The 24,743-nt window shown below is 37.4% G+C and overlaps 1 protein-coding gene across 18 annotated transcripts in view; it reads right to left on the reverse strand.

Moving 5' to 3' along the window:
* EIF4G3 (eukaryotic translation initiation factor 4 gamma 3) overlaps nucleotides 1-24,743 on the reverse strand; it is a 338,175-nt gene that overhangs the window by 210,026 nt on the left and 103,406 nt on the right. For 15 of the 18 annotated variants that reach the window (XM_032863668.1, XM_032863667.1, XM_032863657.1 and 12 more), the window contains one exon: nucleotides 3,575-3,703. The exons of the other annotated variants lie outside the window; for them this stretch is intronic. Coding sequence is in view for 12 of the 15 variants with exons in the window: in XM_032863657.1 (XP_032719548.1) it covers nucleotides 3,575-3,703 (129 nt within the window). In the remaining 3 variants the exon portion in view is untranslated. The remainder of the gene's footprint in view (nucleotides 1-3,574; nucleotides 3,704-24,743) is intronic. 18 annotated transcript variants of the gene reach the window in all.

The following is a 24,743-nucleotide window of genomic DNA, read 5'->3' on the forward strand; positions in this document are numbered from 1 at the left end:
TGTACACAGCCACACACACGTAAGTCCTGAGGAGAACCAGTCTGACAGCCATGAAACCAGTAAATGCCACTTACAGAGCGTATTTAGCGTATCCTAACCTAAGGCAGGATTTTATATAATCCTCATAATAACCTTATTGAAGGATGGTCGAATTCAAATTCTCACCTATATAGCAGATGATAAAACCACGTTCAAGAAATATTAAATAATTTACACAACATCCTGTAACCAGAAAGTGAAAGACTGAGCCCCAGATGCTAGGCCTGTTTGAGCCCAAGCCTGTAATCCTTTTTCCTCTATTTGAAGGCTCTGCTTTCCATTATGCTCCAAGAATATGTTAACTGTAGAACCTAAGGAGACTTGAGTTTCCCACAAAACTCCTCAATTTTCCAAGCATGCCACTCGGAAAAAATTCCTCACTCTATCAACAGAGGTTAAGACATTGCTCAGAAACAAATGAATCCCTGTAAATCAGCCTTTGTTTGAAAGGGAAGGGAAAGAGGGGACTGTGACCAGGTGTGATTTACTGGGTTCCTTAATCGTATAGGCAATATGGTAGCAAAAGAGACCACAAAGAAAAGCAAGACAGATAATACATGGATGGTGACCGTTCTCCTAGGATCCATGTACTCTTGACTTCTAAAGATAACTAATAAAATCACATACATAAAGCCAGCTGTGAGCTCAGCAGCTGAGACCGCAGGAAGAACTTTCTTTTTTAAATGCAAACTATGCATTTTTAAGCAGCAAGGTCTTTCAGAAAACTTAAGTGCTTTGAGCCAACTGCCTAGGTCAAATCATAACTTGAAACAGTAAGAATTTGAAACTGAAAATTAAGTTACTTCCTTTATGTGCCACTGATCAGTTGCTTTTAAGCTCAAAATTTACCTTTTTTGTCTGTATACTCAAAATGGATCTGGGCTCCCTAATATTTAAATATTTTAAAATATTTTAAATATTTTTCCATTTCAGCGGACACAATGTTATGCTTTGTCAATAGAGGGCCCTACAGAAATACTGCAGGAGGAAAGGGTTTTGATTCCTGGTTCCTATTTGGCTTGCACATCAAGCTTCTGCATTATGAGCAGCTTTTCCAGAATCTGGCTTCTCCGGGGCTCAGCTGCCCTAGAGCACACAACACCTTCAGTACACGGCTGCTAGAGCAATGCGCAGCAGCCAGCTGGCCCCACTGGTTAACAGCTACTCCTGGAATCTTCTTAGGCAGCAAAATACCTCCTCCAAGAAACCTACCTGTGAAGAGCTTTCCCTCACCACCCCAGAGGGCAGTATTCCTGGCAAGTTGCAGAGGGTGGATTTCTAGTAAATTCTACTGGAATGTCACCACAACAACTTCTCTACCACTCCGTGAGCCGCGCAGCATGCCCTGTTCATGCCCTGGATCTCAGCCCAAGATGGGAGAGGAGTCTCTTACCTAACACTAACTACCATGGAAAAAAAAGGGACAGACACAAGGTTTGGTAGCCTTTTTAGGAATTTTTTTTTTAAGATTTTATTTATTTATTTGACAGAGATCACAAGTAGGCAGAGAGGCAGGCAGAGAGAGAGGAGGAAGCAGGCTCCTTGCTGAGCAGAGAGACCGATGTGGGGCTCGATCCCAGGACCCTGAGATCATGACCCGAAGGCAGAGGCTTCAACCCACTGAGCCACCCAAGCGCCCCTAAGAATTTTAAGAACAACATACACTACACATTGGAGTGTGCCACACTTTGACCTACTTACAAAGTCACCGTGGGGGTTTACAATTTTGAGTTAAGAACAGAACAAAAGAAGTCCCTGTAGCAAGTTTAGGTTGTGATGCAAGCTACTCTACCATGTGGGGCCTATAATCTGGCATAGTCAAGGTTATCTGAAGTATCTGTGGTAAACATAGAGGCTATACAAGGAGCCTCTAGCCACTGCACACTGCAGCAGCTCTTTGCTAAAGGAGACTGGCACTAGAGGATCCAGCTTTGCCCAACACTCAATAAAGTACATTTCCAGCAAGTTCCGGAGGAAGGGTTTCTACCATATTCCACTGATAGAATACTACAATGACTTCTGTACCATGAGGTGAGCCACAGCCATGCACTCTCCAGTATCAGCCCTGGAGAAGTAGGCTCTTACCTATGTATTGTCTCAGCCCCAGGATAAGCATCTGCTCCTTATAGTTGCTATTTGTATATTCTTCAGAGTTCTCTTTCTTTAATAAGCCAATCCTTCATTACTCCAATCCCCAATTATACTGAATAATCTCTTTTTTTTAAATAACCTATTATAACCCAACATGGGGCTCAAACCCACAACCCCTAGATTAAGAGTCACATGCTCTACCTACTGAGCCAGACAGGTGTCCCCTGAATAAGCTTTTATATTAAATTTTCCCTATTTACATTACTACATAGTTTTTTCTTCTTGATTAGAATTGGACTAATACACAATATTAATAGCTTGGGTGGTTCTGCTCCATGCCATGAAAACCAACACAAGAACCTCCCTTTTAAACAATTAAGAGCTCATTTTGCCATTTTAGTTTTAAAACTCAGAATTAAATAGGAATGATTTAAACCAAGTTTAAGCATAAAACTAAGTGCAAATTAATTTATGTATTTTTTAAAATATCAATCATGGTTTGGAAAGTTGTACATTCCTTCTCCAAATGTTCTACAGTCTTTAAACAAACAATAATCAGCCCTGTAACACAATCACCAGCTTTTAGCATTACTTTGAATAAGTAATATTTTATCTCTTATTACGTAAGTTCTAAAAAGCCTAAAATATGGAAGCAACAATTGAAAATAATAAATTTTCATTATTAAAAGGTGCAGTTGTTATGTATAAACACTGACAGTCTCAAACAGCATGGGTCAGTTAGCTTGACTCTCTCCACATTCCAGTAAGAGACTTCATAATTCTAGCATGCTCTTAACCACAACAAAGCCCAAACAAGCATATAATGGTGGAATGGTACAAGCTAATCAGTATCTTGGGAAATGGCTTAAAATGAAGGGGACCCACGGTGACTTCTTACAACAGGGTTTCAATGTCCCCTGCACCTGTTAATTGGAAATACACTATAAAGTTCACATTCTTTAACGATCCAATATAATTTTAAGCCTAAGAAGGTCCAATAACCTATTTATGAAATCAAAAACCAAACCAACAAAGAAGCCCACTACAATTGCTCTAAGAGGTAAAAACACCCATTTCTTTTTAAGTAGAAAATAACCACCACCACTCCACCAAAGAGAGAAGGAAAACTAGATTATACACTAGAAAGCAAACAAGTGATTTGCGTGGTTTTTTAAATGGCCTCTATAACCCATACTCTAATTTCCTCAACAACAAAAAAGAAAAACTAAGTATCAGTGATAGTTCATTTTGAATGACAATAAATATAACTGTATAAAACTGTCAGTAGCCATGATTATGAGAGGTATGTCTAAAAAATTACAAAATAGGTAAATAAAAACTATTCTTCAAGTAATGTTGTATGTTACTTCTCAGAAATTTGCTTCAGAAAACCAGAAAAACTACTTTTATATGTAAATTTCTTTAAAAATAAAGTTTTTCTTACTTGAGAGAGTCCAGGGGACGATGCATGTCCCGGGGGCGTTGCCGCAAGATTTGGATGCCCCTTACTTATTTCATGTGCTGAATAAGGGGAAGGGGTCGGGGGTCCCGGTTGTCTTGCTACTTGTGTTACCTGTGAGGAAATCAATATTTAGTAAGAGCTGTATACTAGTCACCCAATCTTAATAAATATTGCTGAACTGGTTAATTTTTCAAATTGAATTCTCTACCTCACAATTCATACTAAAATAAGTGTCAGACCGACTAAAGAATTAAAATTTCAAAATGGAGCAACAGAATGATTAGGGGAAAAAGGACTATTATCATCAGTTTGATAAAAGATTCCTGAAGCATAATCTAAAACCAAAAACATTAGGAGCACCTGCATAGCTCAGCAGTTAAGCATCTGCCTTCGGCTCAGGTCATGAACTCAGGGTCCTGGGATGGAGCCCTGCGTCAGGCTCCCTGCTCAGCTTGGAGTCTGCTTGTCACTCTACCTTTCCCTCTGTTCATACTCTCTCTCAAATAAATAAATAAAATCTGTATGAAAAATAATAAAACCAAAAACCTTAAGGAAAATTATGCTAAATGCAAGAAGGTAAATGTAAATTACATGCTGTACAATGCCACTTATGTGACATTTTGTAAAAGAAAAAAAAAGAAATAAACGATTGCAAGGGAAAGAAGAGGACTACAGAAGGGGCACAACATTGTTTTGTAGAGTGAAGTAACTGTTCTGTATTTTGACTATCGTGGGAAATACATGTCTCTAGGAGTTTGTCAAGACTCCCAGAACTGCACACTAAAAAGGTGAATTTTATATTATGTAAATATACCTCAATAAAACTGAACAAAATGGGGCAACTTATAGAGTACACCTAAATATACATGTATAGTCACATGTGTGTATATTTCTATACATATAACTCTGCCTCCATTCTATGTCTAACGTATATGTGTATATATAAAGTGCACACACATATACACATAGGTAAATGTATTATATTAAAAAGATCTGTAAAAGATCTGTAAGAAGATATACAAATACCTTAACAGAAAGCATTACAGGTATTTTTTTCTAATTTTTATTTTCTAATATAGTTCAAAGTCATGAATTTGTATAGAAAAATAATTACATATGTTTTTAAGTAAACAAAAATTATTTTCCCACTTATCATTGGCAATAAAGTGTCCATCAACCTATGATGGAAATGAAAACAATTTACCCAGGCCACTTCCTAAAGCCTAGCAATCAATCCTAGCCAGCTCATCTCTAACACAATCTAATCCAGACTATCACTGAGTTTGGAAAATGCCCATGAATGGGGGGTAATTCTATTGTCATCAAATATAAAAGAATTTATTCTCCTTAAGGTGAGGTTCTCAAATTTTGGGGGGAGGACATGAAACCTTTTACAATCAGTGGAAACCACAGACCTCTCCTCGAATATTTTGAAATGCATAAAATACATAGGCTAATGACAAAACTAATTATATTGAAATGTAGATATTAAAATACTAAGGTAAATTTGTGGTATAGTAACATATGTGTTCTTTACTTATGCATTAAAAAAAAATAAGAACTAGTGACAGTTTTTGCCTAACTTCATAATTCAAAGAAATTATAACATTCGATTAGGTATTTTCTCCATCTAAGTTCGTAGATTCCCTGATTTCCCTCACAGTTGAAAACTCTCCCCAGATAGAAAGGAAAGTGGTTTTCAAATGGTATCAGCTTTTCCTGGAACTCACATAGTCAGAAGCTCTGAAGAAAGTCTACTCCCCAGTAACCTAACTTGAGAATCCCTATGTCTATCTAAAACAGCTTTAGGGGTGCCTGGGTGGCTCAGTGGGTTAAAGCCTCTGCCTTTGGCTAGGGTCATGACCCCGGGGTCCTGGGATTGGGCCCCGTGTCATCTGGCCCTCTGCTGGGCAGGGAGCCTGCTTCCCTTTCTCTCTCTCTGCCTGCCTCTCTGCCTACTTGTGATCTCTGTCAGTCAAATAAATAGATAGAATCTTTAAAAATAAATAAATAAATAAAACAGCTTTAAATACCCACAGGCTCAGCTACCTGCCCCTACTGTCAAATTAAATGGATTCACAGAGAACTAACTAGAAGCAAAAAGCTTAAAGGCTAAAAGAGATATGAATAATGCTAACCAAAGTTTAAGACTTAAAGTAATTGCATTTAATTTTTCTTGTTTTTTGAATAGCTCTATGATTTTCTTTAAAAACTTTTCCAATTTTGAACTGGAAAAGGTGCCCTTATATGGGGCGCCTGGGTGGTTCAGTGGGTTAAGCCACTGCCTTCGGCTCAGGTGTCCTGGGATCGAGTGGTCCTGGGACCTCAGGGTCCTGGGATCGAGTCCCACATCGGGCTCTCTGCTCAGCGGAGAGCCTGCTTCCTCCTCTCTCTCTCTCTCTGCCTGCCTCTCTGCCTACTTTGTGATCTTTCTCTGTCAAATAAATAAATTTAAAAAATTTTTTTTTAAATTACACTTATATGGACACAAGGTTTACTGTGAAATGCTATTGCATTTATAAGCCTCAGAAAAATTTTTCAAAGGACAAAAACTGGATTACCATTTAAACATCTACTTTAGGGCGCCTGGGTGGCTCAGTGGGTTAAGCTGCTGCCTTCGGCTCAGGTCATGATCTCAGGGTCCTGGGATCGAGTCCCGCATCGGGCTCTCTGCTCAGCAGGGAGCCTGCTTCCCTCTCTCTCTCTCTCTGCCTGCCTCTCTGCCTACTTGTGATCTCTGTCTGTCAAATAAATAAATAAAATCTTTAAAAAAAAAAAAAAAACATCTACTTTAGAAAAACAATAACTAGAAATGAATTCTTGCAGCCAAATTTCTCCTTGACTAGGTTTTACAAATGTATCTTATTTCACACGTTTTAGAATAAATTACTTTAAATATATAGCTAAAGTAAAACATCAAAATGGATATATATTTAAACATTAAAAAAAGAAATTCATGCAATGAAAGTGAAAACTAGTAAGTTATTAGCTATATAAAATCCATGTTACCTCAAATCTTCAATTCATCCTGATAAAACAAAGATTAAGTTTACTGAGGATAATATATCATTAATAATATAGGAAAATATACAAAATAAATTGCTATTAAGAATAAATATTGGGACACCTGGGTGGCTTGAGCATACGCCTTCAGCTTGGGTCATGGTCCCAGGATCCTGGGATCCAGTCCCACATCATGCTCCTTGTTCAGTGGGAGCCTGCTTCTCCCTCTGCTTCTGCCCTTCCCCCTGCTTGTGCTCTCTTGCTAACAAATAAATAAAATCTTAAAAAAAAAAAAAAAAAAATATGGGCGCCTGGGTGGCTCAGTCATTGGGCATCTGCCTTCGGTTCAGGTCATGATCCCAACCAGGGTAGTGGAATCGAGCCCCACATCGGGGGGGGGGGGGGGTCCCTGCTCAGCAGGAAGCCTGCTTCTCCCTCTTCCATTCCCCCTGCTTATGGTCCCTATCTCACAGTGTCTCTCTCTGTCAAATAAATAAATAAAACTTTAAAAAAAAGAATAAATATTAAAACGTAGTACTCATACATGTCATTAATAACAAAAGTAAAATTTACAAAAAACCAAAAACAAACACACACACACACACACACACACACAAAAAACTTGACCCTACTGGCAGGTATCTAAGAAACAGAATATAGGTAGACTGTGGCCAGAGATGGTTCCTGTGCTCTCTGGCCACATGGACTGCCTGGTGCTGAATGAGTTTACCTTGTCTCCAAAACTACAGAGCAGTGTGTCACAACTGCATTAAAACCACCCAAAAAGTGATTCCAATTTGGGGTACAAATCTTCTAAAGAAATAATCTCACCTCAAAAATTAGGAACTTCAAAGATCTATCCAGCAGTACTACACATGATAGCAAAAAAGGTAGAAATAGCAAGTAAGAGGTAAAGATAGTAACAAGTGGACTAAAGCCATAAAAAATATATAGATGTGGGCTGTTATCAATAGAAACGAATATGTAAAATAATCAGAATAAAAGAGAAAAAAATATACTTTTTAGAACTGTAAAGTGTTTCTTCTATATACTGATGAAGATGGAAAAAAAACCCCACATGAATGATTTCAGATAAAGGTTAGTGTTCATCTCATTCATTTTCGCCTGAAAACTACTTGAGCGTACTTTTTAAGGGTATTAGGTCAGCCAATAAAATACAAATGTTTGGAAAAAAAAATTACAAATGTTTGAGAGAAAGAGATACAGCATTTGCCAAAGCCAAAAGTATTGTGCTATTACTACATTAAAAATTTCCTTAAACAAGCACTAATGAAAAACAACCTGCACAGGCAAATATTCCTGTGGTGTGCAACCTTTCCCATTCCCAAATGGCTATGCCAAACTGCAGAAATCCTTCAGTATCGTATATTCTATAGGGCACTCCCTCCTAGAATTGGGGGTTTCTACTAATGAAAACCAGCCAGAGAAAATAAATCTGTATCAAATAATAGGAGAAGGGTAGCGGCTGGTGTGCAGTGCTGACATCTCTCTGCCAGGGATGGAAGCTGAGGTCTGTGGGGAGGAGAGGACAGAAAGAGCAGGGCCAGGTGACCAGGCAGTCCATGTAGCCAGAGAGCACAGGAACCATCTCTGGCCACAGTCTGAAATCCTCCAAGACCCATGACCTGCCGAAGCGCCCCCTCTGAGGAACATCTGAAGGAAATAAAAATGTTCACATAGGTAGGCATTATCTACAAGGAAGTAATAAAAAGGACACGTGACTGAATTTTGGAAGATGACAAATTACCCCACTCCCCATCAGAAAAAAGATGAAACCAATGCTGCTCTTGCTTCTGAGAGAAACTTTCAAAAAAAAAAAAAAAGTAACAAGAGAATCACAAAAATCATATCATTCTAAATTTTTCCTAGGGGCACCTCGGTGGCTCAGTCGGTTAATTATCTGCCATCGGCTCAGGTCATGATCCTGGGGTTCTGGGATAGAGTCCTGCATCAGACTCCCTGCTTAGCAAGGGCCTGCTTCTCCCTCTCCCTCTGCCAACTGCTGGTGCTTGGGCGCACACTCTCTCTCTCTCTCTCTCTCTCCGTCAAATAGAAGTTTTTAAAAGACATTTTTTCCCTAGAAACAAGCTGCTCCATGCAATAAATCTTTGACCTGTAATTGTGCTCTGCTTAATGCAAAAAAACCCCTATTACAAGTGTCACACTGCACAACACACTATATGTTTGCTTTTAGTGTATTATAGAGCTTAATATCTTTGCCAGGGAAAAAGGGTATACCACCTTCAATTAGAAATTATACAAAATGTAAGTAGTGGGGCGCCTGGGTTGCTCAGTGGGTTAAGCCTCTGCCTTCAGTTCAGGTCATGATCTTGGAGTCCTGGGATCGAGCCCCACGTCGGCTCTCTGCTCAGCAGGGAGCCTGCTTCCCCCACTCTCTCTCTGCCTGCCTCTCTGCCTACTTGTGGTCTCTCTCTCTCTCTCTCTGTCAAATAAATAAATAAAATCTTAAAAAAAAAAAAAAATGTAAGTAGTTAACACAAGCCTAACCCAAGAAAATGGCACAGGACTAATGAAGTTGTTGGGGACAAAAATCAAAGTTACACACAAGTTTGAATACCTCTTTCAAAATATTCCTAAATAAATGATTATTAAAACTTTTAATATCTGACTGGAGTTTCTTCCTCCTGGCTAAATTATTCCATCTCAGATCATACTGTTAAAATTCATGTACTTCAAAGGTAGAGGAAAAAAGTTTTCGTAGAAGGAAAAAAACATTATTTCACACACATTACTACCATCTCAATTATGGAGGCAGGGAAGAGGTATAAAATAGCTGATTATGACAATGCTTAACCAATTCCAAAGCAAAAAAGATTATTGTCTTTCATGTAATATTAATCCAAAGCAAAATTAATCAACAATTTCATGAAGTACACTGGTGCATTGCATTAAAGTTTAAAAGATAATGTGCCCAATAAACTTTTGCATTTTTTAAAGATATTATATTTTTTGGATGCCTGGGTGGCTCGGTCGTTAAGCAGCTGCCTTCGGCTCCGGTTATGATCCCGGCATCCTAGGATCGAGCCCCATATCGCATTGGGCTCCCTGCTCAGCGGGAGGCCTGCTTCTCCCTCTTCCACCCCTTTGCTTGTGTTCCCTCTCTCAATGTGGCTCTCTCTGTCAAATAAATAAAAAAAATCTTTATAAAAAAAAAAAAGTTGATGGAACTAGAGGGTATCATGCTTAGCGAAATAAGTCAATCGGAGAAAGACAACTATCATATGATCTCCCTGATATGAGGGAGAGGAGATGCAACATGGGGGTTTAAGGGGGTAGGAGAAGAGTAAATGAAACAAGATGGGATTGGGAGGGAGACAAACCATAAGTGACTCTCAATCTCACAAAACAAACTGAGGGTTGATGGGGGGAGGGGGGTTGGGAGAGGGGAGATGGGGTTATGGACATCAGGGAGGGTATGTGCTATGGTGAGTGCTGTGAAGTGTGTAAACCTGGCGATTCACAGACCTGTACCCCTGGGGATAAAAATATATTATATGTTTATAAAAAATAAAATTAAAAAAAAAAAAAGAAGAAAAAAGATATTATATTTTGCCTTGACAACAACAGGCAGTTTCTAGAATTCTCACTCATTTGCTGGTGGGAATATAAATTTGTACAACCACTTTGGGAAAGAATGTGGTACTAGCTACTAACTATGAAAGTAGGCATACCCTATGATCTAGCTACTCCATTCCTAGCTATACATCTGTGAGAAACAGGAAAATGTGCAACAAGGCACATGTACAAAAATGTTCATAGTTGTATTGCTCTTAGAAAGCAAAAACTAGAAGTAATATACCTGTTCATTAACAGGAGGATGGAGCAATAATGCAAGATCTTCCTATACAGAAATTCAATGAAAAACTACAGCAACACACTACAACCTGAATGACTCTCATAAACCATAAAGAATATACACAGTATGATTCCCGAGAAGTTCCAAAGAAGAAAGCATTTGACTAAATTAGTTTAGAAATACATGGATGGCAAACGGTCAATAAAAGCAGGGACATTTTTTTTTAAAAGCAGATACATTACTTTGAGAAGAGAGGGAGTTGTTAACAGGAAAGACCATACACTATTTAATTTTTTGTACCTGGGAGGTGATACACAATTTCTGCCTAAAATGATTTAAGTCTTTTAATTTTCTGCACTTTTATACATGCACATTTTAATACCTTCTACTTCCTAAAAAGGACTAAAGGCAAAAACAAGCAAACTAGCCAGTAGCTGGAGTAAAATATTAGTCACATTAATTTGTTATAATATGTCGTTACAGAGTAGAAAGTATATATAAAAAAAATTTTGGCACAAGAGAGGGAACCTCTAAAACTGTGACTCTGTGAAAACTTCAGCTCACTAGTGAATTTTCATTCAGACTTCTACCTTAAAAAAATTTCCTAAAAAAATCGATATTTGGTGATTGCTGACCAATATAAATTAAAGGATCTTTTGAAAATATAAAGGTAAACCATAAAGTCATTACTTTTTTTATTTTTAACTTTGATAAAGTTCATTAAGTGAGGTCATCTGAAAACATTCCAAGAGCTTCAGCTCCCATATAGAAATAACCAGGTTCAATTTGGGGAAGACTGGAAAGATTGCAAAGCTTTCCTTACTTGGTTACTTTCAATACTATGACCCACTAGCAGCTGGATGGGTAAATTATTTTCCCTCTTAGTTTTTCATATCATACTAGTGTTTCCTTCAGACCATTTGTTTCCCACTATTTACAGATATTTATTAGAGAGACTAGGAAATACATAAAAGCAGGCATACTCAACCAAAAAGGAGCATCATACAGGATACTAAAAAACTTTCCTCAATATCATGACATTTTTCACATTCTCTCTGACATTATCACTACCAATGCCCACCTAACCAACAAGAAAGAAGAGAGGGGCACCTGGATGGCTCAGTCGTAAAGCAAGACAAGATTATCATAGAGTAAATCAGTAATATCCTAAACTAAAATTTTAAAAAATTCAGAGTCTCAGGAGAAGCCTGAGGGTCAGTAAGTTAAGTGTCTGCCTTCAGCTCAGGTCAAGATCACAGGGGCCTGGGATGGGCTCCCTGCTCAGCAGGGAGTCTGCTTCTCCCTCCCCTTGAACCCTCCCCCTTCTCGGGTTCTTTCTTGCTCTCTTTCTCTCAAAATCAATAAATAAAATCTTTTTTTAAAAAGTTCAGAATCTCAGAATTAGAGAGGTGACTAAGCCAATTTCAGCAGTCCTAGGATCAATAAGGACATAGGACCACAGGGAAAAAGAAGACATAACAACAGATTTTTTTTTCCTTAGGTTGTTTCAGTATTGTTTGTAATTGAGGTATAACAGAAAACAATTTCTTAAAAAATATTGGGTCTGCTGATACTGAAACAGAATATAAAAAACAGAAAAGATACCACGCAGAGATCATAATACAAACCAATCTGATACAATCCCTAATTTTAAATCCTTTTTTTTAAAAGATTTTATTTCTTTATTTGAGAAGGAGAGAATGAGAGAGAGAGAGAGAGAGAGCACAAGAAGGGGAACGTCACAGGGAAAAGCAGACTTCCTGCTGAGCAGGGAGCCTGATGCAGGACTCGATCCTGGGACTCTAGGATCATGACCTGAGCCAAAGGCAGTCACTTAACCAACTGAGCCACCCAGGCACCCCATCCTCTCTCTTAAGTCAACTATAAGCTTCAATGCTCCATCAAGGTCTGTATTAAGCTACAGAGATAAAATACTTCTTGTATGAAAGGAGCTCCAACAGAAAGGAAGTCACAGGTAAATACAGAAACAAGTCCTGTGATAATTACTAATTGATGTACATTAGAAGTACTGCTGAAAACCAGAAGTAACCAGGTCTGAAACTTTGCAAAGGTCTGGTGACACCTGAATTGTGTCTTGAGAGGTAAAAAGCTTCAGTTCAGACCAAGAATTAGAAACAGGATATCAAAAAGAAAGGTAATGGCTTCAGAGGTAAGAAGGCAAAACATGTTCTGCAAACTGGAAAAGGGTTCTCTTTGGAAAGGGTCTGCGGAGGAGAGAGAGTGTTAAACAGAGAGAAATGGGACTGGTATTATTACAGCCTGATTTTATAGCCAAGTTGTGAAAAACTACAGAATCCTTACTAAGATATTTTAATTTCTTCTTTTCAGCAAAGAGGAGCCACTGAAATTTTAAAATCTCACCTCTTTTCTATTTTGTAATGAGAAGAGAGAAGCTAAATGTTGACACAAAAAGTGTACATAAATGTTCAAAGCAGCATTATCCATACCAGCTGAAAAGTGGAAATAACTCAAATATCAACCATCTAGAGTTACTTACCAATAGATAAAACAAATATGGTAGATCCATACAACAGATATTATTCAGTGATAAAAACATTATGCTAAGAGACATAAGTCATCACAAAGGACAAGATACTATATGATTCCATTTATATGAAATGTCCAGGCAAATCTGTAAGAGACAGAAAGTAGATTAGGGGCTACCTAGGGCTGGCTGGGGGTGATGGGCTAATAAGGGAAACAGGATTTCTTTTTGGAGTAATGAAAATGTCCCAGTACTGACTGTATTTATGACTGTGCAACTCTCAACATGATGAAATCCAGTGAACTGCAGATTTTAGATGGGTGAGTTACAGGATATTGAATTTTATCTCAATAAAGTTGAGAGATAAGAGACAGAAGGTGGAGCTGAGGAAACAAACTAGGTAGTGGGAAAGGAGATGATTTTCACACGGGATTCAACTAAAAAAAAAAAAAAAAAATTTGTGGGATGCCTGGGTTGCTCAGTCAGTTAAGCATCTGCCTTGGCCTGGGTCATCCCGGGATCAAGTCCCACATCAGGCTCCCTGTTCGGCGGGGAGTCCAGGGAGCTTGCTTTTCCTACTCCCCTCTGCCTACCACTCCCCCTGCTTGTGTTCTCTCTGACAAATAAATAAAATAAAATCTTTGGGGAAAAAAAAATTTGAGAAATAACAATAACTTTAACCAAGAGTTTCAGAGATGACTTGTACTTTCTACCTGCAATACATCACAGTAACTGAAGGCATCAACAAGAAAACTATGAAGAACCACATCTGACTGCAGGAAAAGATGTAGCCAACTTTGAAGTACTTTCTTCTACTCACCAAATCTGAACTTCAGATCATGGGCTTCACTGACACAACAGCAAACTTAGCAATATCTCTATCTTAGTTACTACTATTCATGTTGTTTTTTTTTCCATCCTTCTTTCATATGTTAAAAGCTGAGGTACCGAAAATATCATTGGAGAAAATAGAGCCATATGTAGTTTCAGCTCTATCATTTAACAGGTGTATTACCATGGGCAAATAACTCTAAGTTTCACTTTCCCACCATATAAAATAAGGAAATCTTAAGAGGTATGTATTGAAGATTAGAGATAAATTTTAAGGAGTACCTAATATAATGGTTAATACAGAAAAACTGGAAGCAAATTCTATTTCTACCCATAAAATAAATATTAGGTTCATAAAAATCTTTGTAAGAAGATACAAATTATTTATTTATTTATTTATTTTAAAGATTTTATTTATTTGACAGACATAGATCACAAGTAGGCAGAGAGGCAGGCAGAGAGAGAGAGGAGGAAGCAGGCTCCCTGCTGAGCAGAGAGCCAGATGCGGGGCTCGATCCCAGGACCCTGGGATCATGACCTGAGCTGAAGGCAGAGGCTTAACCCACTGAGCCACCCAGGCGCCCCGACTACATTTCTATAGTGCCAATTTTTGTTACTTTATTAAAAACCAATTTATAAAAATTAGGTGACAATCTATAATTACAATAATTCTTAGCAACACTGTTGAAATTCGATTATCTCAGCCAAGAAAATTTGTATTGAATTATTAAAAATAAAGCAGTATGTCCAACAATATGGCAGTTATTGATCAAAAGGAGGAAATAAAAAGAGTTAACAGTATTTAACACATGTAATGAGACTACAAGTATTTTATCCCCTAATTTTCTTAGTTTTCTAAAATGTACATTAGTTTATTAAAGAAAAGAGCTTACTTTACTATTTTAATAAATTTAGACATTCCAAAGATTATCTTGTGTGATACTGAAGTTTTAAAAGCCATATTATTAATAATTAATAATAATAAACTGCTTATGGAATACATAAGCAGTTTCTCTAACACTACATTAAGGTTGTTCAGATGTCATTTCAAAGGGATGATAAGAGCAGTCAGTACTCCCTGGTTCTTGTTATAACCGTGGTAAAACCAGCGTGGTGACAGGGGACGCAGCTGCAGCTAAATACCTGAATGATGATTACGTATCAGGTTTAATCAGCTTTAAATAAATCTGTCTCATTTAACCTTCATAATGACCTTTGGAGATGAATATAATAACTATCTCCATTTTATCAATGAGAAAGGAAACTGAGGTAACAAACAAGTTAAGCAATGTGCTCAAGGACACAAACAACTGCTATGTGAAAGTGCCCGTATCTGAATTCAATCTGCAGGGTTCCGGAGCCCGCTAGCCACGTATAACCACTGCTCCCCATGTAAACTGCAAATTCCAATCCATCCACTAATACCATAAATATCAAAGTATTTTTATAATTTAAATCTATATCATGTTATATCCATACCTGAAATCCTTCAATGGCTCCTGCATGTCAAATAAAATCCAAATGCCTTTTAGGGACCTTACAAAATAAGCATGATCTACACTTTGTCACTCTCTAGAGCTGCAGTTTCCAATATGATCACCACAAGCAGCTATTTACATTTGAAAGAACGAAAACTAAACAAAATTGAAAATTCAGCTCCTCGGTCGCATTAGACACATCTCAAGCGCTGAGCAGGCGGGCTTTTAATGGACAGCACCAGTTCCCAGCATCCCACCTTGTGCTGTCTCCAGAGCACTGAGCTTCCCACCACCAGGAGAGCTCTACTCATCTGAATGCCTTGGAGCCTCTGAAAATCTATTCACGCATTTATTTCCTCCCTATCCATGAAGAACTGAATTCTCCTCATAGTTCGGATATCCTAAAATGCCACTTTCTCAAGCTTCCCACGCACACCTAATTAAGAGTTACTCTGTTATCAGGGTGCCTGCGTAGCTCAGTTGGTTAAACATCTGTCTTCAGCTCAGGTCACGATCCCATGGTCCTGAGATCGAGCCCCACGTCGGGCTTCCTGCTCCACCGGGAGGCTGCTTGTCCCTTTCCCTCTGCCCTGCTCATACTTTCTCTCTCTCTCTCTCTCTCTCTCTCTCTCTAACAAATAAAATCTTTTAAAAAGAAAAAAAAATTACTCTGTTATTAATTTTGTATCCTGTGTATCTCCTTCATAGCCCTTACTACAATTTTCATTAGTTTTTACATTCATACCAATGCTTTTCTCCCAAAAGTAGTATAGTACATAGTGGATATTCAACAAATACTAGCTGGATTGAGTCTTAACAATTTTAAGTCATCTTAATGTTACTAACATCTAAGTAAAACAGAAATCAGGTTTGCTCAGCCATGGCATTACTGACATTTTGGGTTGGATAATTTTTGTTGCGAGGTTGTCCTGTGCACTTTGGGACGTTCAATTGCATCCCAGGTCTATATAGCCTTCAAATGCTATGGGAATTCCTTTCCCATTCCTGCACCAAATTGTGACAATGAAAAATGTCTCCAGGCATTGCCATATGTGCCCTAGAGGGCAAAAGCATCTCTAGCCGAGAACCTCTGACCTAAATTTTTTTTCAAGTGATTATACAGAATTCTAAGTTCAACATTAAATCAATGGAGAATATTAAGAAAATAACTAAACACCAAAAAATTGGATAACCTAGGTGAAATAGACAAATTCCTAGAAATGCAAAATCTCCTAAGACTAAATCACAAAGAAACAGAAAATCTGAATAGGTAAGTAACTAGAAAGGAAAATGAATCAGTACTCAAAAAACTTCCAAAAAGTAGAAAAGCCCTGGATTTGATGGCTTCATTGGGAAAGGATACCAAACATGTAAAAAGGAAGTAACATTGGGGCGCCTGGGTGGCTCAGTGGGTTAAGGCCTCTGCTTTCGGCTCAGGTCGTGATCCCAGCGTCCTGGGATCGAGCCCCGCATCGGGCTCTCTGCTCAGCGGGGAGCCTGCTTCCCCCTCTCTCTCTGCCTGCCTCTCTGTCTACATGTAATCTCTCTCTCTGTCAAATAAAGAAATAAAATCTTAAAGTAAAAAAAAAAAAAGGAAAAAAGACACTACAAGAAAATGACAGACCAGTAACAATGCAAAAATCCTAAAAAAAAAAAAAAACCCAAAAACAAACCAACAAGAGACACACAACACTAGCAAACAGAATCTAATAGCATAGTAGAAGGATGATACATCATGATCAAGTGAGATTTATTCCTGATATGATATGCAAGGACAGTTCAATATATAAAAATCAATCAGTGTAATACACCACACCAACATGAAGGAGAAAACCCATTTGACCAGAAAAAATTTCACCACCTTTTCGTGATAAAAAAGACTCAACAAACTAAAAATCAAAGGAAGCTGCCTCAACATAATAAAAGCTATATATGAAAAACCCACAGCAAATTTCATACTCAGTGGCAAAAGACTAAGGCTTCTCTCTGAAATCAAAAACAAAGCAAGTGCTTTCACCACTTCTTTTCAATACAGTATTGGAAACCCTAACCAAACAATTAGGCAAGAATAAAAAACAAAAGCCATCTGAACTGAAAAATAAGTAAAATTACTTGTTTGAGATACGATCTTCTATGTAGAAAAGATTCTCTTTCCACAAGAAAGCCATCAGAATAACAAAAGAGTTCAGGAAAGCAGCAAGATATGACGTCAACGCATAAAAATCAGTTGAATTTCTAAACATGAGCAATAAATAATCTGAAAAGGAAAGGAGGAAAACAATTCCATTTACAATAGCCTTAGAAAGAATACTTAGAAATTAACAAAAAACGTGAAAGAATTCTACAATGAAAAATATAAAATGCCACTGTAAGAAATTGAAGACAAAAAATGAATGAAAATACATTACATATTCATAGATTTAAAGACTTAATATTGTTAAGATGTCAATATTCCCGAATGTGAACTACAGATCTAATGCAACCCCTACCAAAATCCCAATGATATTTTTTACGGAAACAGAAAAATCCAACCTAAAATTTATGTGGAATTTCAAGAAAGCATAAATAGACAAAACAATCTTGAAAAAGAACAAGACTGAAGGACTCACATTTCCTGATTTCAAAATTTACTACAAAGCTTATTAATAAAAAGCGGTGTGGTTTTGGCATAAACACAGACATACAGACCAATAGAATAGAATCAGGGACCAAAAATAAATACTCGCACATATGCTCACATGATTTTCAAAAAAGGACGCCAGGACCATTTAATGGGAAAAAGAGTCTTGTGAACAAAGGATGCTGGGAAAACTGGAAAACCGCATGACTCAAAAAGGAAGGACATTCTGACACCTGCCACAATATGGATAAACACTGAGGACATTATGCTAAGTGAAATAAACTAGTCACAAAAAGATAAATACTGTATAATTTGACTTACACAAAGTACTTATAGTAGTCAAAATCACAAACACAGAAAGTAGAATGGTGGTTTCCAGAAACTAAGGGGAAGAGAAATGAGGAATTGTTATATAGTAGTTGTAGTTGTTTTAACAGGCAGAGTTTCAGTTTTTAAAACGAAGACTTTTAGGAATGGATGGTGATGGGGCTGCACAAAAATTTGACTTCATTAGTAGAACTTTAAAATGATTAAGACAGGGGCACCTGGATGGCTCAGTAGGTTAAAGCTTCTGCCTTTGGCTCAAGTCATGATCCCAGGGTCCTGGGATCGAGCCCCACATAGGGCTCTCTGCTCAACAGGGAGCCTGCTTTCCCTTCTCTCTCTGCCTGCCTCGCTGCCTACTTGTGATATCTGTGAAATAAACTAAAAAAAAAAAAGAAAAGAAAATTATTAAGACAGGGGATGTCTAGCCAGCTCAGTCAGAAAAGCACATGGCTCTTGATCTTGGGGTTTTGAGTTTGAGCCCCACATTGGATGTACAGATTAAACAAATAAAGTTTTTAAAAAACAATTTTAAAAAATAAAATGATTAAGATGGTAAATTTTATGTTAAGCCATTTTACCACGATTTTTTTTTAAAAAGAGGAAGTATCTAGGGGCGCCTGGGTGGCTCAGTGGGTTAGGCCTCTGCCTTCGGCTCAAGTCATGATCTCAGGGTCCTGGGATCGAGCCCCGCATCGGGCTCTCTGCACGCGGGGAGACTGCTTCCCCATCTCTCTCTCTCCCTCTGCCTACTTGTGATCCCTCTCTGTCAAATAAATAAATAAAATCTTTAAAGAAAAAAATCACATAGCTTTTATTTAAAAAAAAAATGAAAATAAAAAAGAAGAAATATCTAAATGTGATTTTCATCTTTTATTTTAATTTCAAACACAAAAACCTAGATTTCTAAATATGTTCACGTATCAGCAATGCTATTGGAGAAAAGTGACAACAATAATAATTGTAAAACTAAAATCTTCTTACAACAAAATCCTTTTTGTCACAATAGACAGGAAAATTTCATTTCTTTTGTATACTCCATAATGTAAAAATACTGAATGGGAAAAAGCATTAAAAGGCTTTTAAAAAGTCCCCAAACATTCCTAATTATTACATTTCTACAACTGAGAAACGGGTAATAATTAAACCTTTGCTAATTTTACAGACAAAATATGCTATCATTTTACCAATGTTAAACATTCTTCCACAGCCACTTAAAACCTGCTAATTTTCTCCGTGAACTGTGAAATAGCATTCTTAACCGATCAAGTTAGCAAACACAGTTGAAATGGGAACAGCTTGGGGTGTCTGGGTGGCTCAGTAGTTTAGGTGACAGACTTGATTTCAGCTCAGGTCATGACCTCAGGATCGTGAGACTGAGGCCCACAATGGGTCCGTGCTCAATGTAGAATCTGCTTGAGATTCTTTCTCCTTCTCCCCCTGCCCCTCCCCCTACTAATGCTCTAAATAAATAAAATACATATATTTTTTAAATGTGAACCCCTGAAAGTCCAGACAATGAAATGGATACACTCCTATACTTGTGGCAACATAACCTACCATAACTGTGTAATATCAAAAATATTGGGCGCCTGGGTGGCTCAGTGGTTAAAGCCTCTGCCTTCGGCTCAGGTCATGATCTCGGGGTCCTGGGATCGAGTCCCGCATCGGGCTCTCTGCCCAGCGGGGAGCCTGCCTCCTGTCTCTCTCTGCCTGCCTCTCTGCCTACTTGTGATCTGTCAAATAAATTAAAAAAAAAAAAAATCATAAAAAAAATATTAAGCATCGTTAAAGATACACATAGTATCTATTATGTGTGTTATTTTAACATACTAGGGTTACTTTTGAGAATCTTAGCCTAAGGTAAAAATCCTATTTAAACAGATGAAAATATGCACACATATGTGTATTTTATTTATGCGTATGTACATATCATAAAATTATCTGAAACAGAAAATAAAGGGAATCCTCAAGACAAACACTAGTTCTTAAATTTACTCACTGTGGAAATTATGGTTCACCTCATTGACACGATACTTAAACTTATGTTTGTGCTTACAATGTTTGTAAGTGTCATGTAATAACATATAAAATTATTTACAATACAATGTTTATTAAAAAAGAAAGCAAGGGAAAAAAATTTAAAAAAAATAAAATAAAAAAGAAAGCAGGGGTGCCTGGGTGGCTCAGTGGATTAAGCCTCTGCCTTCAGCTCAGGTCATGATCTCAGGGTGCTGGGATCGAGCCCCACATTGGGCTCTCTGCTCAGCAGGGAGCCTGCTTCCCTCTCTCTCTCTGCCTGCCTCTCTTCCTACTTGTGATCTCTGTCAAATAAATAAATAAAACCTTTTAGAAACAAATAAATACAAATAAAAATAAAAATAAAAAAGAAAGCAACCAAATTGTATAATCACATGATTTTATTATGTTTAATGAAAAACAAACTCTATCCTTAGAGGGGAAAAGAATATATAGAACATGTAATTATGTCAGCCCTCTATTTTGAACCTAAAGTTTATCTTTTCTAAAGATATTATAATAATAGTAATAATAATAATAATAAAGTTTACTTTTTCTCCCAGGAAGAAGCTACTGATAAACACGATATGGAAATATCTCAAAATAATTAACCTGAGTGACTAAAGTCAAAAAACAACCAGCACCTACTGTGTTATTCCTTTTCCTATTATAGCTTTTAAAAAATATCTAGAAAATGAATCCATAATAACAAAAAGCAGACCAATGGTGGGGGAAGGTGGAAAATAGAAAGGAAAGATTAGAAAGACAAATGAAGAACTTAAGAATGATGCATGTTGGGGCGCCTGGGTGGCTCAGTGAGTTAAGCCTCTGCCTTCAGCTCAGGTCATGATCTCAGGGTCCTGGGATCAAGCCCCGCATCGGGCTCTCAGCTCAGCAGGGAGCCTGCTTCCTCCTCTCTCTCTGCCTGCTTTTCTGCCTACTTGTGATCTCTATCAAATAAATAAATAAAATCTTTAAAAAAAAAAAAAAGAATGATGCATGTTAATTTTGATTGTGGCAAAGATTTTCATGGGTATATATGTATATGTTAAAACTTCCCAAATTATACACTTTAAATAGTACACTTTAGATATATTTAAATCACTGGCACTATATATACTGTCTGTCAAATATACCCCAATAAAGCTGTTTTTAAAAATAAAGTCTACAAAAACAAATCATCAGTTCAACTGGTATATTTACCACGGGGGGAAAATGGATTGTCATTCTGGACTGCATTATAGGGCAATTAAGTGGATTTACATCTTGCTAGATACAGCTGTCTAAGGAGTACTGATCCACCCATGCTAAATTTTGTCCCTGTGCAGATATCTTCACTGATATGTTGGCCTACTCAGTATTTATCAGTGACTACAAAAAAAACATAAAAGCATTATTTTCTAATTAGATATCACAGAACTACAGTATGACAGAATCAAGACTTTAAAAGTATAACCTGGCTAAAAAGGATAAATGTTACAGCACTAAGGAGTAATTTACTCAGATTAACTTATTTACAGGAATTTTGCAGAAACTGTTAATAACCCAACTCTTCCAATACACCAGAATATGTGTGATTGCTGCTTCTTGTAGTAAAGTCATTATTCCAGATAATTTTGTATTAAGTTTATTTCTGCAATTTTATTAAAAATACTGGCTTAGGGACACCTAGATGGCTCAGTAAGTTAAGCAACCAACTCTTAATCTCAGCTCAGGTCTTGACCTGGGGTGATAAGTTCAAACCCCATGCTGGAATCTATGCTGGCACGGAGCCCACTTATAAAAATAAATACTGGCTTAACAGTCACAAAATCCAATTTCTCTAAATAAAATATTAAGCCAAAAATATACAACATGGTAAAATCTCATAGTTTGTTCTTAAGAAGCATGCCAATTAGGAGAGTTATTAATAAATATACTTCAAATCAGTTCATTCCTCTTCAGCTTTGCCATTTCCTCTCTACCATATAATATATATTTCTCTTACTAAAACTTAAAAACTACTAGCTTCATTCATTTTTTGTTCATATAATCAATCACTCTCATATAATTATGGCTAATAAGGAATAATGACAAAAGTATCTCTCCCATCCCTGAATAAGGAATATGACAAAAGTATCTCTCCCATTCCTGATAAATGTTCTAAAGAGAAACTTCTAGAAATCAGGCTAAAGTAAATAAATAAATGACAATCAGCCTAAAACATTAACTTGACATTATAAAAACTGAGTCTTGGGTCACCTGGATTATGTAGCTGATTAAGCATCCAACTCCTGGTTTTGGCTCAGTTCATGATCTCAGGGTCCTGGGATTGAGCCCCAGTTCAGGCTCCACACTCAGCATGGATTCTCTCTCCCTCTCCCAGCCCCCCTCACCCACCTCTCTCTCCAAAATAAATAAATCTTTAAAAAAAAAAAAAAGTCTTCCTTTTGATGCTTCTTTGATTATCAGCAGAAAACCTATCTAAAATGCTAACATGAGGGCATAAAGCCTATATAATAGGCAAAAGAAATAAAACCTTTGATTGCGTAATTTTTTAAGACTGGCCAGAATTCATTTTTGCCTTTCAAGGAATTCAACCAACTCAATTAAAGGAACATATGGGCACCATATGGTGAGACAGGAGGAGGTGAACTGAGGGTTAGCCTGTATTTAATGACAGAAATCATGCTAATGGACCTAGACACTAGAAAAATAGTAAGAAGTAACGTATCTTGGGGCTGAGAAGAAGGGGGATTACAAATGTCAAAGCACCTGGTCACAAACTCTCTTACTCATTCAGTTAAAGTGCACAAGACTGTAAAAGTGAGGCAGAGACTTAAATTGCTAAGAATGGAAACAAGTGATCAAGAAAGTAAAGACTGCCATATTTTAAGGTAAGTTTTTATTGCCTAAAATAAAATCTCTTGTCCCTCCAGAATAGGCATCACATGTACTTGGTGCACCCACTTTTTTCATTGACTAAAGGACTATTAATATGGCAGCGGCTTCAAATAGTAAATGTCAAATTTGATCTAACTCAAAAATAAATTCAAAACCTTTGTTTCAAAACATGACATGTAAATTCTGTAGCAGGCATTGTGCTATCATTCACATGATTTGGATAACCTCCTCTCCAAATCACTAAGTTTACAAAGTCACATGTCTTCATTTATGAGGAATTTCAAAAACATGTCTACATTTTTAACTCAGTAGTTTCATTTTCTAGGAAGTTATTCCATAAAAATAATCCACAATTCAGAAAAGGCTTTAAATTTAAGTAAGTTATTTCTAATAGGTAATATTAGAAACAACTTAATGTTTAACTTCTCCCCTAAATAATGTTTACATCTACTGATTTTTCTCAACAAAAACCCTGGTCCTCACCCAGTGTTCATCTGCATGAAAAGTACCATGTTCATCCAGTTACTCAAGCTAAATCCCTAGCAACACCATTTACTCTTCTTTCATATCTCACATCCAAGCTACCATGATATCCTTTTCAGTCTACTTTCAAAATACATACCAAATCGCACTACTCATCTTTTTCTGTACTGCCTTAGAGGAAGTACATCATCATCTTCTGCCTATTTTACTACAATCACCTTTTTTTTTTTTTAGATTTTCTTAAAGATTTTATTTATTTATTTATTTGACAGAGAGAGAGAGAGAGAGAACAAGTAGGCAGAGAGGCAGGCAGACAGAGAGGTAGAAGCAGGCTCCTGGCAGAGCAGAGAGCCTGATGCGGGGCTCGATTCCAGGACCCTGAGATCATGACCTGAGCCAAAACAAAGGCAGAGGCCACCCAGGCATCCTTAGATTTTTTTAAATTAACATATAACCTTAATATTATTTGTTTCAGGGGTACAGGTCTGTGATTCAACAGTCTCACACAATTCACAGCACTCACCATAGCACATACTCTCCCCAATGTCCATCACCCAGCATCCCCATCCCTCCCACCTGGCACCACTCCAGCAACCCTCAGTTTGTTTCCTGAGATTAAGAGTTCTTTTATGTTTTGTCTCCTTCTCTGGTTTTGTCTTGTTTCACTTTTCCCTCCATTTCCTTATGAACTGCGGTCTTATTTCTCGAATTCCTCATATCAGTGAGATCATATGATAAATGTCTTTCTCTGATTGACTTATTTCACTCAGCATAATACCCTCTAGTTCCATCCAAGTCGTTGCAAATGGCAAGATTTCAGGGTTTTTTCTGATGGCTGCATAATAGACCATTGTATATACATACCACATCTTCTTCAACCATTCATCTGTTGATGGACATCTAGGCTCTTTCCACAGTTTGGCTATTGTGGACATTGTTGCTATAAACACTGGGGTACAGGTGCCCCTTCGGATCACTACATTTGTATCTTTGGGGTAAAAACCCAGTAGTGCAATTGCTAGGTCGTAGGGTAGTTCTATTTTCAACTTTTTGAGGAACCTCCAGGCTGTTTTCCAGAGTGGCTGCACCAGCTTGCATTCTGACTCTAACAACCTCTTAACTCATCTTGCTTCCACTTCACCACCCCAGCACCTGCCCTTATCAGT

Source organism: Lontra canadensis, unplaced genomic scaffold (genome assembly GCF_010015895.1).
Source record: "Lontra canadensis isolate GAN:19392208 unplaced genomic scaffold, GSC_riverotter_1.0 scaffold25, whole genome shotgun sequence".
Lineage (NCBI taxonomy): Eukaryota > Metazoa > Chordata > Mammalia > Carnivora > Mustelidae > Lontra > Lontra canadensis.